Here is a 16,717-nt window from a genome sequence, read left to right on the forward strand (position 1 = left end):
ACTATTGCACTGCAGACATATTTATTTATAATATTGATTAAATTTCAGAAATATACTTCTGGAAACTAGGAAAACTGTAATATAACTGATTCAGTCACATTCAGACAGGACTCTAGTATACAGTTATACTTGCAACGTTTCTCATAAAACTTCCACTTCTATTTTTACCTTGGCAGCTTCACGTTCCGCCGCATGTTTTTGAGGCGCACATCCGAAGTTTGCTTGTATCGCAAGCGTGTCAGTTTTAACTTCTCCGCTTTTATGATATATACATGTTTGGAATATAAACTGGGAATATTTATTTTATTAAAAAAGGTACTATATACTTATAATATTTAAATATGGAATATATCTGTAGATAATATTTTTTTTGTAAACATATTGGTTAGTGTTGCCAGTCACAACCAGAGATAATGGCAACTCTATTCTCACTTCAACTCCAATTACATATTGCGCTTAAAAAATATCTAAGTTTGTCTCTGGTTTAAAATAGTTTCATCATACCGTTACGAAAAATTCAAATTTAAACTTAGAATTGAACACGTGTTTTTTTATTTTATAGGTACTTAAAGTTTGATGAGGATTTGATTCGCTTCCATATGAATATTTTCCACAAAAGTTGGAATTCCGTCGAACGTTGAATACCTATAGGTACAGTCAGTCATATTTTAGTCATAATTTTAGTAACAGTAGCAAAATTTCAAATCACTTATGTACCTTAAGTCTAGCTGAAACATTTTTTTATGTGAGTGAAGTAAAGTAAATCCCTTTTATTTTATTATTGTAAAAAAAATGTGGTTACAACAAGCAAGTGTATAAACGATATGTATATATGAGTAGGTGTATATTCCTATTAAATATCCTCTTCGATATCAAAAGGTGGAATTTAATGCAGTTTTCACCAGTGTATCTCTAGAGATCTAACCTTAAATATATGCTCCATTTTATCCCAAGGAAATATGAAGAGGGACTTTTATCCCGAAAAATTCTCATGCGGGCAGACCCGCAAGCAAAAGCTAGTAAAACAGCGGGACTCCCATCCCAGAAATCTCTCACGCCGGCAAAGTCAGAAGCAAAATCTAGTAAAACACATTACTGCTACAACGTGTCCAACCACCGTCTTATTAGACTTGCTATTCTAAGCACAACCCACGGGTACAATAAATTAATTTAACCACATCTCATGTGTGGGATTGTGTGACTGCGAAACTTTTAATTTCGCTAACTGCGGAGGCGTTCGTGTGGGACGACGCCCAAATATCGCTTCTCCGAAACCCTTCTGGATATAATTGAAACGCTTTCGGATTGTTTTAAAGTATTTTAATCACCCCATCGGTTTGTAATCGTCCTGAAAAATATGTAAATAATGTTAACAAATTTTAGAACACTGGCGGCGAATTGTTTTGAACTTTGATCATAACTGTTCCTGTAAATAAACATTTTTTTCTATTTATTTAGGACCTTTATCGCTGAAGCGATAATCCCACTCCTATAGGATAACAATTAAATTTAAAGTTACATGTTACTTAATCTTAAATTAGGTAATTTATACAACTAACAAACAATAATGGTTTGATAGGAATTTTATGAAGTAGTCAGTGCTTTGTTTGAAGCTAGTCTACCAAGGTTTGACCGGGTAATACACACGCAATTTATCCCGGAAGGGGTAGGTTAAGGCGTGTCTGGTGCACCCACTTTCAGCCATCCTCCATCCCATGAAGTAATAGAGGGCAAGCCTTACCCATATCGGGTACAAATTCCAGCCTCCAGGCTGATACTGAGCAGAAAAACTCAATATCACTGTCTGACTCAGGGATCGAACCAGAGACCTCAGCACTGCCGTTGCACCGTAATACAACTACACCACGGAGTAAAAAATTATACATCTGTTTCACAAAATACCTGACGTGAAGCAGCTGTGGGTTTCGATATAAAAATTCTTATTATACCAATGCAAATTATTTTCAGTCCACATCATTTTTAAGGGCCGGCAGAAACAATTCGTCTAAGAATGTAGACGTTAATCAATGGACCTTCACGTAATCAATTTCTAGGACTGCTTTTTAATAAATAGTACAACGTATTTTTTATGTGTAAATATAAAATAAAAACGAAAATAGCTTGTATAATATAAATTACCAAAAATTAATTACACGTGGCCTATCTAGGCCAACCGTTAGACTTCTTAATTTTAATTGGTTATAAATTGACGCCGGTCTAAACAATATCGATACCTTAATTTTATTTTCCAGGAATGGAGATATTTTATATTATAACCAAAATTTTCCCTTATGAGTATAATCTGTAGTCTAATAGCGACATCCATAGGTTCCTAATCAAAGTCATTAGGAGTATCATATGATACTGACAAATATATATTTGTAAGCATTTAGACATAAATTGTAGCATTTTAATTCGAAGCCTAGTCATGAAAGGATAGCCAGTGGTGTAAAGTTTGGCCAATGCCATTATAGAAATCGTGCAATTCAATCCAATTGTCCAATCCAATCCAAATCCATCAATGATTCTTTTGGTATATCTATAGCTTTCTTTTTTTTTGATAAATCTTAATGGTTGTCAATGATAAACATCAAATGATACTTGGCCATTTACTTCATCTTCAATAAATTATACCAGGTATAATATTACTGAAGAAAATATACTACAAAAAGATGGCTTAGATTTGGTAGTTTTTCTAGCTAAAACACTAGAAAGAGATATACCTGATTGAAATACCACCATTTTCTGCCAAAGAATATTTCAGCTCCGGACGGGCCGCTGCCTTTTAGTTGAGGTGCGAATGGGTTTACGTTCATGTGATCGCCGTCCATCTGTGAAATAAGGAATCGTGAGCAGCTGTTCCTCTGTGATATTTATTGCCTTTCAAATGGTTGAAGAAATACTGGTTAGATATTGCAATGTCTTCAAGCGCGTTTGAAAGTGGATTTTGATGGAAATTAAAGACTGAAATATATTTTGCCAATAATCTCAGAAGAAAATGGATTGATCAGGAAATAAAGCGTAGGCATGCGTGGTGGTATCCACATGTATACCTATAAAACGTAAAAAGTAATATTAAAAAGACATTATTTAAAGACATCGGAAACATTATTATTCATCAATAGCTCCATTTCCGCAGAACATTAAAATAACATTATTCATATTGCGAGATAGGCAAAATGTAACCAGAAAACTGAAGAAAGAACACAACTCCACTGACTACCTTCTGGATCAAATTAAGAATGTCCTTTATTTATCAAAAAAAAATCGCGTTACCATAACTTGAGGGGTAAGTGGAACGGCTATGTTGGTTTCACCAGTGTTACGGCCCAATGTCGATAGTTGGGACTATAGCATCATCCGAGCGAACATTGGACCGAGTCTCTAACTCAATACACTACACCGGCATACCAACCAAAACCCGCGGTGGTCTTCTTCGACGCATACGTAACGGCCCTGGGAAGAATGTTAAAGTCTTGCTCAGACAAATTCAAAAACTTGCCACATGATTCCAAAGCCAGTTCTGTAAGTATTTATTTTTATGGACGGTGTAGGGGTTGCCAGGATTCTTCTCGTAGTCGGAGGACTCTGACGATTCGGTCGCAGAACTACTGCTGCTATACATCCTTTCTCGATTTCTAAACTTGCTTCTAGAATGTGCTAATTTTCTTCTGTAGTTTCCATTTGATTCCACTGACTTCTCACTATTAACAAACAATAAACTACTTTTAAAGGTGATATTTCAATTATTAAACTATAGTTATTCGTAGGAAAAGTTAAATATGAACAAATTTTAAAAAATACGTCTTCATTTTGATATTCGGTTTATAATTTTTAATAATCATTGATTTTTAATAAATGATTCCCCTATAGTCGAATTTCGGCCACGGTGCACAATTCCGTCCGATGATCACTCTATCTCCTATATACCTACCCAGGAGATATTGTAGCGAACATATATTGGATAAAAAAATACAATGTCATAAAATTATGCCTCAAATAGAAATTTTTGGTAAAAAATTACATTGATATATAATTCTGGTTTTCTAGTCCATTCATTAATTGACAACTTGATAGCTTTTACTATGTATTATTGTGATTCATTAAAATCGTTTCTTACGTACATTTAGTATTCATTAACATATATTAATCAGAAGTGAGATGTACATAGTATTTGTTACTACATGTTGTGGCCGTCATTTTATGCAGGATCTATAAAAACTTTAACTCGTCATTGCTTTATCAATAATATATTTTTAATTAAATTCAGTCTGTACATATTCAGTCTTATTTATATAAATTTTGCAAAACTGTGCTTAGTTAAAACACAAATTGACTTGATCAGCTGTAAGTCTAAACCATCTTGCCTCTTAACAAGGTGTTAAATAGGAAACCGGTGATGTTTATGACAGCCAAAACAAATTTATAAGTAAGACTGATTACGAATATTTGTCTCTCTTACCTTTTCTACATACCTTATTTCTTCTTTTTTGTCTTTTACATATACCTAAAATTCTTACTACACATAAGTAATGTTTTGCATGTTCTACGTACCTCATTTCTTTTATTAATAATAACTATCGGTGTATATTTTTTTTATTTAAAAAATATACGAGTCAATAAACAAAGTAAAAGTAAACAAGTAGATATTCTCGTTTCTATCAAGTACCAGGAAAAACCGTTATAAAAGAAATATCTGATGTCGCACGAAGTGGCAAACATCACACTTACTCGTCTAAAATTTCACTTGCGTCGTTTTCTTCTTCCGTTTCCTGTTATATCAAAATAAATATTAGGAAATGGGTAGCTCTATTTCATGTAAAACTCCAAAATATGGAAATAGTTACCTACACACCTCAATTTCAAAAAGATAAACAGTATTATAATATTGTTTATTTCCTTGTTATCTTGTCTTATTCCTATCTTTGGTCTATGCCTGTTCATTAAACAAATAAATAATAAATACTTCATTTATTGGAGTATTAATTAGAGTAGAGTAAAAATTAATTAATTCTTAATATAAATTTATTATTATTATTTTTGCGTCACAAATTGTTGATGTTAAAATCTACAAAAAATATAAAATGATCAGATTAACGCATGTTATGTTTTCTTTTACTTTCTTTATTAACCTATATTTTTTCATCAAGATTACGAATATCTTATTACTTTAGGAAAAATACTTTGCAACCCTATCTCAAGAATAGAGCAAGAAAAATAATAAAGTAATACTAACTTGATCAGGATTTGCGAGATGGCTTTCTAGCGATATTCCCTGTCTGGAATGATAAAAATATTTTTATGAAAGCTTAACCTATAAATTCAATTGATACAATTCAGTTATGATCTAGAAAATAGTTTTTCGCGGTAAAACTAGTGGTTGATATTATTATGCTATATTTTTTTATTTTGTCTGTATATGGATTTATACCAAAGATATTCTCTAGTTTGGAGAGGATGGATGATAATATGACACTGACAAAGAGGGTTTAGAAGGCGAATGTGGATGGAAGAGCCGGGGTAGACCGCACCGAACCTTCGAATGTCATATATCTGACATTCTTAGTAAAGCAATAATAAATACTTCATTTAATGGAGTACAGGTCAAAAGTACCCGGAACCGGCGGGAATGCATGAAAAGATAGATGAAGGTGGAAGAAACGCGAGAAGTATGAAAGAATAGTGCAAAGTGGCAATCCATAGTCTCTGCCTACCCTTGTGCAATAGAGGCGTGATACTACGTATGCATTGTCTAGTACTGCCTCGGCGGCGTACATGTATGTACGAGTGCAGTGCTAATGTCGCGGGTTCGATACTCGGGTCGGGTTATTGATATTGGGTTTTTCTACTCAGACAGGTATTCTGGCATTAGGGTTGCTCCCTATCACATTATGGGACGGAATACCAACGGCAAAAATGGATGCATGTGTTGAGTCTCTGCCTGCCTTTTCCGGGATAAAACGTATCTGTGTGCATTGTTTAGAACTAGTTTTACTGCGGCTCCGCCCGCACGATTCCTTTTACATACAATAGTTAACAACCAATTTTAGTATATCTGTGTGCTAAATGTTGTCAAATTAATGCAGCAGTACCTGCGTTTATTTTCAACAAATAATTAAATAACTTTCCTATTTCTAAGATTTGAAAGTAGAGTGGCGATTTAGTTCCTGCGAATTGCAGCTTCGCTAAATCGTCTAATATTTGTAACTCCAAAATATTATGTAAAAGACTGTTAAAATATAACTTACAATCTCGTTTCGTCGTCATCAATTTTGATAATAACCTGTGACAAAATCAGAAACTTCACAACCTCTCATTTAAATTTTTAGGAATTTGTCAATTTTCTTTTATTATAAAAAGTATTGTACTGTTCAATTCCCTACACCCTTCGGGGATATAAACGTGCTAATTCCGTCATCCTTTCTGAAAATGAAGCTTAATAAATTAATCACTTTTAATCAGTGATTAATTTTAATCAGCGCCATGTTTGACTCTCAAGTTCCTTGACGTACGGAAGAGAGCGACAAACGTTCCATTAATTAAAACACTGATTAATAAACTTCGTCAATCAGTAAGCGATTGCTAAATATAGTCTCTAATTATTTTACATCGGCTGATGTTATTCGCAGATTATACTTACTATTGTTGGTTTTCTGTAAAAACACTCAAAATATTATAACAGAGACCTAACTCTGTATAAAGAAATCAACAAAGTAATGGAAGAAATTACAAAATATATTGAAGTAAATGTACAAAATCTAACCTATTTGTATTCTTCATTACGTGTAACAAATTTTCCTGAAAAGTATAACGAGTTATATAAAAACCCAGTTATGATTATAAATTTAAAAGGAACGCATCAAGTTATTTTGTCACGCAGCTTGCCCAACAGAATCGCGGACAGGCTTTTTTTATGTTGTATTTCCCATCCAGTCGGGAATAAATACATATACCGAGCGCAATTAATTATCCATAAATCATACGTGTAATATATTATATATAAATATATCATACCAATAAATCGTTAGCTTTCCTAAAACCTGTATACAATGTTCTGTAACCACTTTTTCCATATCTGTAAAAAGGTGTGGATTATTTTATGATTTATTTAATACCACGTAAATGTTTTTTTGCGATAAAATTTATTTTATTAGTACATTTATTCGTCCGTATTCGAGTCTAAATTGGTGGTTACTAGCTATAATTTTTTTTTATCGCCAACATTTTAAAGTTGTACTCCAATTTGAAGGAAATCGTAATTCTACGTAAATTTTGTAAGTTGTCTCATGTTAATGTCTTAAGGGGCCGTTCAAGTGTTACGTAACGCAATTTTTTCACATTTTTGACGCCCCATCCCCCAATGTAACGCGCCGTAATTTTCCTGTACACCCTCGTCCACCCTCAAAAAGTTATGTAACTAAGATTACATTTTTTTTCGGAAAATCGCTAACATATAGGTACCTTTGTTATTGTTTTTAAATAAAAAATCCAATGTTACATAACGCGTTGTACGAACCCCAAGCGCCTGTTACGCATCGTAACGTTTTACAAGACCCCTCCTTCCCTCCAAATTGCGTTACGTAATACTTGAACGGCCCCTAAGATATCAAGTGCAATACTATGAATTGTTTTATAATCTACAGCTTTAGATATTATTATTAAAAACTAAGCCGGCATTTACCAACAAGTTGACTCTTGTTTTGTCATGTTGTTTAGTAATATATATACGTACGTTATACCCAAATTATCAAGATTTCCGTACACAAGATTGCCGTAATCTTTTTGTGGGAACTTCACTGATGATTTAAGCATGCCTCTTGCTGGTCGGATTAGTGTGTGCCCCGGCAATATTGGTTCTGCCTCTGGCAAATCTTCTGGATCTTGAGGCACACCTAGTATCAGTGGTTCGCGTTCTAGAAAGTTCCTCCGCTGTGAAAATGAACAGTTTAGAATTCTCCACGGGTAATAAACTCCGGCAAAATCACCTATTAAAATTCGCACACGACATTCAGAACTCAAATTTAATAATATCAAGCGCAGTTAGTATAATTTATATAGTAACGTACGAAATCTACACTTGTTTCTGTCCATCCAAAGGTTGTCGCTTATAAGAAATCGATATTAATATAAGACCGCCCATTATGTAACCATGTCTTGTATTTGTTTTCTTCTATGTTTTTTCTGTATGTTTTATTGGTCGTGCAATAAGGACTTCTATTATTATTATTATCACTTATAAGTATAGAACCCAAATTGAGATTATGTATGGAGTTATAATTATAGCTGTTTATTTTTAGTGGAGACCATTGATCAGTCAGCATCAATATACTAAAAACTTGTAATTTGCACGCTTCTTTTATTGAATTATTTTGATCCTACAGTATGTAAATAGCCTAAAGGTTTTGTCCTTCTCGTGGCTCAATATAAAAAAATCTATTTTTGTTTCCTACTCAAACAATGATTGTAAATGTTTATTGCAATTAACTCTATACTTTAGTGAATTGGAATGTCAAGTAATTAATATGACTACGTATACATCCAACCGTTTAAAAGCGTAATTAATTAATATTCATCATAACATGTTGCCCGCAAGCTTGACTCTACAAAGAAATACAATATACGAACAGTGAACTCTGAGTGGGTTCATAACTTTTATAGACAAAACAATTTTGGCCAATACAATGAAACAAAGGAATGCTAAGTCGAAGTTTTGCACTCGCGTTGTGCAGTGTTGGCCGTGGAAAGTGACTCATGTGCTTAGTAAAGTTTTAATAGAGCTTCATAGGTCTTTGTACGCCGGTCTCTTCGTAGTAATGCATTGTCTATTACCAAGCGGCTTTGTAGGCACTATTGTGTTTTGATCTAAAGGATATTACAGCCTGTCCACAGACTGGTGAAACTTAGTATTTAATGGAGCTGGTGGGTGGGTGTAGTATAGTGTTATATAATACCAAGTTCTTGGGAGTGAAATTTGTGTTTTTGCATACTCGTGGCTTTTACTATGTGGCTTAGATGGCGCGCGATTCATATAAAAAGATATTCATTTGCATTGGATAGAGCCTATGTGCATGTTCAGTACGTGTGACGTGCCGATTTATCTAGATTCTAGACAACTACGATGGTTCAAAATGAAATGCAACATCCATAAGTGTATAATAAGTTTGTTCACAAAACATATTATTACATAATAAAAATGTAATGACTAAATAAAAACGCCAAATCATAGTATAACGCTAAAACAAGAACTTTGTATTTCGATTTCGATGAGAGAGGCGCGAAGAATACGGAATGGCATTATTTTATAAGCATTATTAATGATCGAAACTTTCACATTTATCGTCTTACGTTATTTGATATGCTTTACACATTCTGTCTTATTTCGAACAATGTAAATAAAGTATATTTTCCGAGATATAGATCATGCGATAAACACAAAGAAAAAATATCAAACAGTTAACGTTCAAAAATAGTATAGAAAATGCAGTCAACGTAAAATATTGAACGGCAGACACATTATAGCTCTTGATAGTCACCATAATTCTATCGGCCTAAGTGCTCCTTCACACTTCGGCGAAATGCAATGTTAACGCCATATAGAACTATTAGCACATTGCACGTTATTTTATCAATCTAGACTCGACTTGAGTTACAAAAATACCGACTATTTAATATTCATCTAGCAGGACATTATAATATATAGATATAATTAGATAGTATATACCTTTTATTACTTTAACTGTATGTTTCAACAGCTATGTTTTCTTATATTTTAATATTAACAAGTTAAACACTTTTGAAACATTTAAATTTAAGTAATTCGTCATGTTAATATTTATCTTCATTCGAAAAAACTTTTATCAAATTACTTTAAAGTGCTTGAACTGTAATATTTCATCGGAGCGAGTCGCCAGTTGACATTTCGCAAGTGACAAATAGCTGTTTTATAGTTCGAGGTATATAGTTCGCTCGGCCACCACTCTACCCTCCAGTCACTGGTAATTTGCTTGCAAGATAAAAGGATTTAGCCCTCCTACAGAAACATTGGCTCAGGAAACAATGCATTTCAAACTATTGTATATACGGATGAACAATAGTTTGTTTGTGCGAGTTATTTAGATAAGTTTTGTGTGCAGTTGTGGTTTTAAACGACTGCGCAGAGCGTTGATTGTGGATAAATTAATGTAATTAAATTGTTTGCCTTCATTTGTGGTTCAATGCGGGCTAATATGCTCAGTAATCTAAAATATTAGTTGTAGTTGTTTGGATTAGTTAAACCGTAACCAATTATGCAGCAATGTATTTGAAATTTTGGTCTTGCTAATTGATTTCAATATTATACTATACGCTAGTAAATAATCTCGCGCCCAAGCAGAGAATATACCATAATATTTAGGGAAATTTGGAGTTGACTGTCTATGTGGTGATACAGTGCGACTGTAATGCTTAGGTCTTGGGTTCGATCTGGGGGCGGCCATAATATTGGGTTTTTATACTAAGTATCAAACAAGAGTCTTCAGTATGTGCCTGATATGACGAGAGGCTCGCCTCCTGTCATATCATGGGGCGGAATACACACGACGAAAAGTGGATGCACTAGTTGCGCCCTTGCCTACTCCTAGGGGGTAAAAGTCATAGATTGAAGATAAATTTAAATAAACAACTATCCACTTTTTAATTACCTACAAGCTTATCTTTAGCTATTGATATTGTTTTAGTTTCAAATCACCATTAAAAAAAAAAACAATTTGCTTATATTTATTTACCGTTATAATCGTCAAACTTATTCCAAGAGAATACTTATTCCAAGATTCCTAAGTATATGTCATAAAAATTCTTACTGACAATCCTTTGATACCTGGACCATAATTTGTACTGTGTACAAATTCGTTAATCCTCTATAAGTCATTGACTAGTTTTTTCTATTATTTTTTTTATGAATTTATGTTAATTATATGTAACACTATATGATGCTCGAGCATTTGCGAGCGTAAAAAAACCATTCCCGCTACAAAGCTCCATTAACTACTGTACGAAGGCATCTATTTAAAAAAAAAAAAAAAATATTTAGATAGGGGCAAATTGGCAGGACAAAAGTGCCTATATTTTAATCCAGGATATGGCCTATCTCAGCGCCAAATTTCCTACAAATCCGTTCAGCCGTCTGCAATCACTTTAAACAAACATTTTCCCAAAGCAAGAGCAAGTTAATAAGGATTAATAAGTCATATACTTCATTTACCAAGTATACCTTTCAACCTAATATCTCATTTAAAAACATGTATAAACACATTACTCGATCTAACAAGAGTAATACCAAATACTTTGACGTTGCAGCGATCAAAGAGACACCATGTTTATTTATCGTTAGTTTGTCCGGTCCAGTGGACGTTATGGACTCAAATAAATCGATGAAGCTAACATAAAAATTTCCTTTATGTTTGTAGCAAAGGCTTAAATATACTTCTATTTTTGGAGTAAACGCAATAACCTGTGCCCCATAGACATCTCACCAGTCAGTGTACATCTTTATTCTAGTCCCATCTCTATGCATTTTTTGTCTCTGATTGGTGTAACCGATGGAACATTCGTTTATTTAAATATATTTTATGAAATAAAAATTGAATTTTAATTGAATAAAAGTCATTAATTGCTTTATTACCATTTGTAAAAGATATCAGTGTTGCGGAGAGTGGAGATTGCTTGAGATTTGTAGATTTGAGTTGATGCAATTTATTCATTTCTGTTAATTATAGCCATATAATGTCAAAACCAGTACAACTGTATAAAAGGTGTACGAGTAGTATCTGAGACTACTACCAAGACTATTTATCAAGTTTATAATAATATAATAATATCAGCCCTGTATTATATACTGTCCCTGGGTCCCACTGTTGGGCACGGGCCTCCTCTACTACTGAGAGGGATTAGACTTTAGTTCACCACGTTAGCCTAGTGCGAATCGGTAGACTTTACACAGCATCGAAATTCCTATAGAGAACTTCTCAGGCATGCAGGATTCCTCACGATGTTTTCCTTCACCGTTAAAGCAAGCGATAATTCACAAAGAAAACACACATAATTTTAGAAAAGTCAGAGATGTGTGCCCTTGGGATTTTGAACCAGCGGGCATCGTCTCGGCAGTCCCTTCCACAACCAACTAGGCTATCGCCACTTTTAATTATCCAGTTTGGATGCCCTAAAAAGGGTTAACTTTGAGCTATCGACCGAGTTTAATAATAAACCTGATGCATATGTGGTAAATGATTTACAAGAACATCAAATAGCAATGCTCAATGGTAATAATGGCAGGAAGAAAAAAAAATAGAGTCAATATCTCTAATGCCTTTCATTATTTACGTTACATTATTATTCTAAACAAACTTTTGAGCTGGTTGAAAAGATGTTTTGTCTTTATTTCGGTCAGTGTAATATCACTCCGCTTTCATTGAATAAACATTATGGCAAATCTTAAACTAGTTTTGCAACATATGGAAGGAAAAATTGGTAAGAACCTATTCGAAACCGTATAGTGTCGGGAATAAAATGCTAGGCGCTATTGCGAGAAACCCTGACGAAAAACAATTACATATATATAGCAGAGCTGTATTTTAGCAATATATTAGAGTACTAAAGAATTAATTGAGATAGGAAATGTGAGGCAAGTGATAATAGACTACGTAAAAGTATAAAACTTTAATATCGCAAAATTCAAGTTACGACGACAATATAAGGACGAATTCGCATTTGCTAAAGTAAGTTTTCACTCCATGATTAATGTTATATGGAAATATAAATAAAGCAAAAGCAAGTTCAGCAAACAAGCAATTTGGTTTGCTGGGAATATTGCTCTTAGAAAATATTAACTCACGCCTTTATCTCCGTGGCACTATGCAGGTTTCAGATTCTTTCAGATACACACACACTCACACATACACTTACACTCACACTTACACACACGCATACACACTCCGAGGCTCCTACTTCTGCAGGTCGTCCACTTAAAATTTTTCAACTGTGTTTTTAGTTTTAAATTTCTGTATAATTATTTATTTGTGTTAGAATTTTTATTGTTTTTGTTTTCTTTTTTAATTTTATTAAAATTTATGTTCTACAATTTAGATGGTATATGGTTTCTCCTATTAAACTTTGTTTTTGATGTCCACGATACAGGCATAGCCTAGTGTGGACATCGTTGCTAATTGGTATAATTTGTGTAACTTTTTGGAAAATAAATTTATTTCTTATTTCTTTCAAAGTTGCATCGCGCTAAGACATGACATACGGTACGCCTGTGACTGTTGTGTATTAGAACCCAGATATGTTCTTTTTAATTGAAAACACTTACAAATGTAACTGACTGCTTCGGTAACGGCGTATATGGCGTGTGCGCTACGACTATAGTACTGAGGTTTTGGAATCAAATCCTGGTTCCGCCAAAGTTGTATTGGGATTTCCTACTTAGTATTCGAAGTCTCGGGATTTACCGGTAAGTGACAATAGGCCAGCTCGCTATAAAATGAAAATAACATAGGTGGTGAAATGTGGATGTGTTACGCCTCTACCTGCCTCAAATAGGAAAAAAGCGTGATGCTATGTATGAACAAATTTTAGTTGCTCGACTTAGGAGTGTCAGCCACTACTTCGCAGTGCACAGTCCAAATACACTATCAAAAGACCAATTTTCTTTAATCAACCTAGCCTTTCACCTTACGAAATTCTATAAAATGTATGTAGACAAATTTGCCGACCGGGTCTCAAGGAGTTATCCAAACCACTCCTAAACTTAACCAGGTTAGTGACACGTTGTGCAACAGCCATTAGGTTTATGCAGGCACATAACAAGTTTAACATAAAATCGATCGAGATTGCTTGGTATCAAGATGTTTATAGTATATCAAATGGACGTGGCACATGTGACTGGTGCTAAGTTTCTGAAGTCTTCGAGCAGTATTTTATGCGTTCAATAATATTGTTTTTGTATGCATATACAGAAGAGGAGAAGACAATACTTCTTGGTTTAGAACTGTGTATAATAAGTGCAAAATAATGGTCCTGGTGCAAGTGCAAATTAATGATGGAAATAATAGAATATAATCGCTTAAGTAACGTCAAATCTATGATTATCCTTAAATATAGCTCTCAAGATGGCAACAAAGTTATCCGTGCGCTGCGTCTAACAAAGTTAGCAGTGATCGGGTTTCCCGGTGCTGGTGTCGATAGAAGATTAACGTTTATAATAGACGTGTTCACGATATTTACCATATTGTTTCAAGACTTAAGTCTTAAGAGTAAATGCGACGACTAAATGCGAATTTTCTACGTGTTTTAATACTGGCAACAATTAGCACATGAGAGAATAGGTAATTTAATCGTTACAAAATATTTTGGGTATACTTTTATGAGTAAAAGAATAGTTGTACTCAAGACTGCCTTCGCACATGTATATATCGAGAGTGACCCAAAATCGAGGGTAATGAATGAAGTGAATAATTACAGTATATGAAGCGAAAGTAGTACTTTTAGATCGTGGGGAGTGGCATTTCACGAGATACAAGCATCATATCATTATAATAATGTTATAAATGCAATAGGTGCAGAAATATTACGAATTGCGAAAAAATAAGCCAGCAGTGATGTTTTCCACTTAACATAAATATTATATTTTTTCCTAGTAGTAGAGGAGGCCCGTGTCCAGCAGTGGGACAGTATTATAATACAGTATTATAATATCAGCATATTATTATTATTTATATATTATTATCAAGTAAACCTAAACTATCAAATTCACTATCAAAAGCTACAATCACGACGGATACAGTTTTCAATAGATTTCGGATTAAATGGTATTGAAACTACTAACTAAGGAAGGAACACATTAAGTAAGAAGAAAAGGGTTCCCGCTTGTTTTGATTTTTTGTTTTTGCAAAACATAAAAGAAAAGAACAAATATTTATACTCCATAATGCTATTGACAATTTAAATAATAGAAAAAAAAGGTTAAAAATTTGTTTAAAGAACCGTCGCTTCCAATTTTTATAAATTTAAATTAATTACAGAATATTTCGCGCCTGACTTAAAACCTCTCGCACAATCATTAATATCAATTAGCAACAATTACTTATCAATGCAGCGATTGAACACATTAACTTTGAAATCATAAGTTAATTTGTCTGCGCAATTATCGGTAATTTCATTATGATCATTTACGTTAAACATATCCCAATAGATATTTTAGGTATTCCAATTATCTTTGAATAGAATTTTAATCAAACCAAAATAAGAATTGAAAGGTATAAAGTTTCATCCAAAAATATTAATGAATACGAAATTATTACCAAGGAAGATAACGGATTTGATACCTGCTTCGAGATAAATGTCCTGGTTATGGATATTGTGACGCTTAAATCTCTTGTAATCCCTAATACTCATGACACAAGGTTTTTAAAGTGAGTTCAGATTATTGGATGTTATTAAGATTTATAATGACGAAGGATTATTGTTTTACTCTGATTCCTCATTTCTCATAGATTATTTAATCTTATTGGTAACACCATTACAGCTATATACTACTACAAAAGATTTGCGAGTATTTAATGTATAGAAATCCAGCTTATTGCGATAGCAACAATTGGTTCATAACATGCATGATCCTTGAACCCGAAATATTTATTACTTACCTGAATGATATCAATTATTCTGTTTAGTATGAGATCATGGTCAGCTGCTTGTGTGGAGAGACATAGCTGGAAGAAATTTGAAATCGTCATCCTGGGTAAATTTTGGCTAAACCTAAAAGGAGAAACATTATACGTGCGCAGTATAAGCACAATTTATTTCTCATATTACAGAATATTCACCTATCGCGACACAACTCTTTAAGGAATAAAATTGGAATTTGGGTGTATTTGGTCTATCAGCGATTTAAAAAAATATATATTATCTATTCTATATGGTCTATTAAAAATATACATTACATAGTTTCAGATTTTTGCTCTGATAAATACGAATTAAATATCTTTGCTTCTCAAGACTAAGATAATCTTTTTTTTTCGATATCCATAATGATCAATTTAAGTAGAACATTTCAAGTACTCACGAACAAAATGAAATAACTAACAGTCCACTCCATGGTATCTTTGAAAATATTTCAAAAAATCTACCATTTCTAATTTTAAAGTCAAATAACGAGAACCTCGTTTCAACAATCCATTCAGTAGCTACATTAAAGGCATACCGTGAAATATGTATTTTTGCAAGGATTTGAAACACGTGTTCGTAATAGGAGAATACGGCATAAAATTATAATAATAATGTATGCTTCGGTTTGAGTTTGCAGAAATTTTATATTTGCCGAACGATCAGCTGGTAATATAATGCCACCATTTAGAGTACGTAATTTCTTAGTACATAATTCATGTGAAGTCAGTCTAGAATATTATTCAGTATTTGTATACTTTCTTAAATAACAATAAAATCACTTAAGACCGTTTTTCAACATTTATATTTACATCATTAATCTTTTTAAGTATTCTTTTGAACTTTATAAACATCTTTATCTCATGCTAGTATTGTCGAATTTACAACTTAAAAGACTTTTAATGCGTGCATTTAATTAGAATAAATAAGAGCGAAAATAGCCTTTACTACTGTCTATTTACGGATAATGGTAGTAAATATCTTTCATTAACATAAGTAAAAGTTTAGTTGGTACTACACT

General features: G+C 33.2%; 1 protein-coding gene across 1 annotated transcript; it reads right to left on the reverse strand.

Annotated features, from left to right (window-relative positions):
- Window positions 1–1,306: 1,306 nt before the first annotated feature.
- LOC115442086 lies at window positions 1,307–16,330 on the reverse strand. The gene is made up of 12 exons (XM_030167056.2): window positions 16,097–16,330; window positions 15,678–15,743; window positions 7,733–7,929; window positions 7,015–7,075; window positions 6,764–6,798; window positions 6,641–6,653; window positions 6,249–6,283; window positions 5,237–5,279; window positions 4,732–4,772; window positions 3,503–3,704; window positions 2,724–2,831; window positions 1,307–1,348 (listed from the first exon to the last, which is right to left on the reverse strand). The coding sequence occupies exons 1-12, from the start codon at window positions 16,127–16,129 to the stop codon at window positions 1,325–1,327; spliced, it is 858 nt and encodes a 285-aa protein (XP_030022916.2). The 5' UTR covers window positions 16,130–16,330; the 3' UTR covers window positions 1,307–1,324.
- Window positions 16,331–16,717: the final 387 nt, after the last annotated feature.

This window comes from Manduca sexta, chromosome 28, assembly GCF_014839805.1.
Source record: "Manduca sexta isolate Smith_Timp_Sample1 chromosome 28, JHU_Msex_v1.0, whole genome shotgun sequence".
NCBI lineage: Eukaryota > Metazoa > Arthropoda > Insecta > Lepidoptera > Sphingidae > Manduca > Manduca sexta.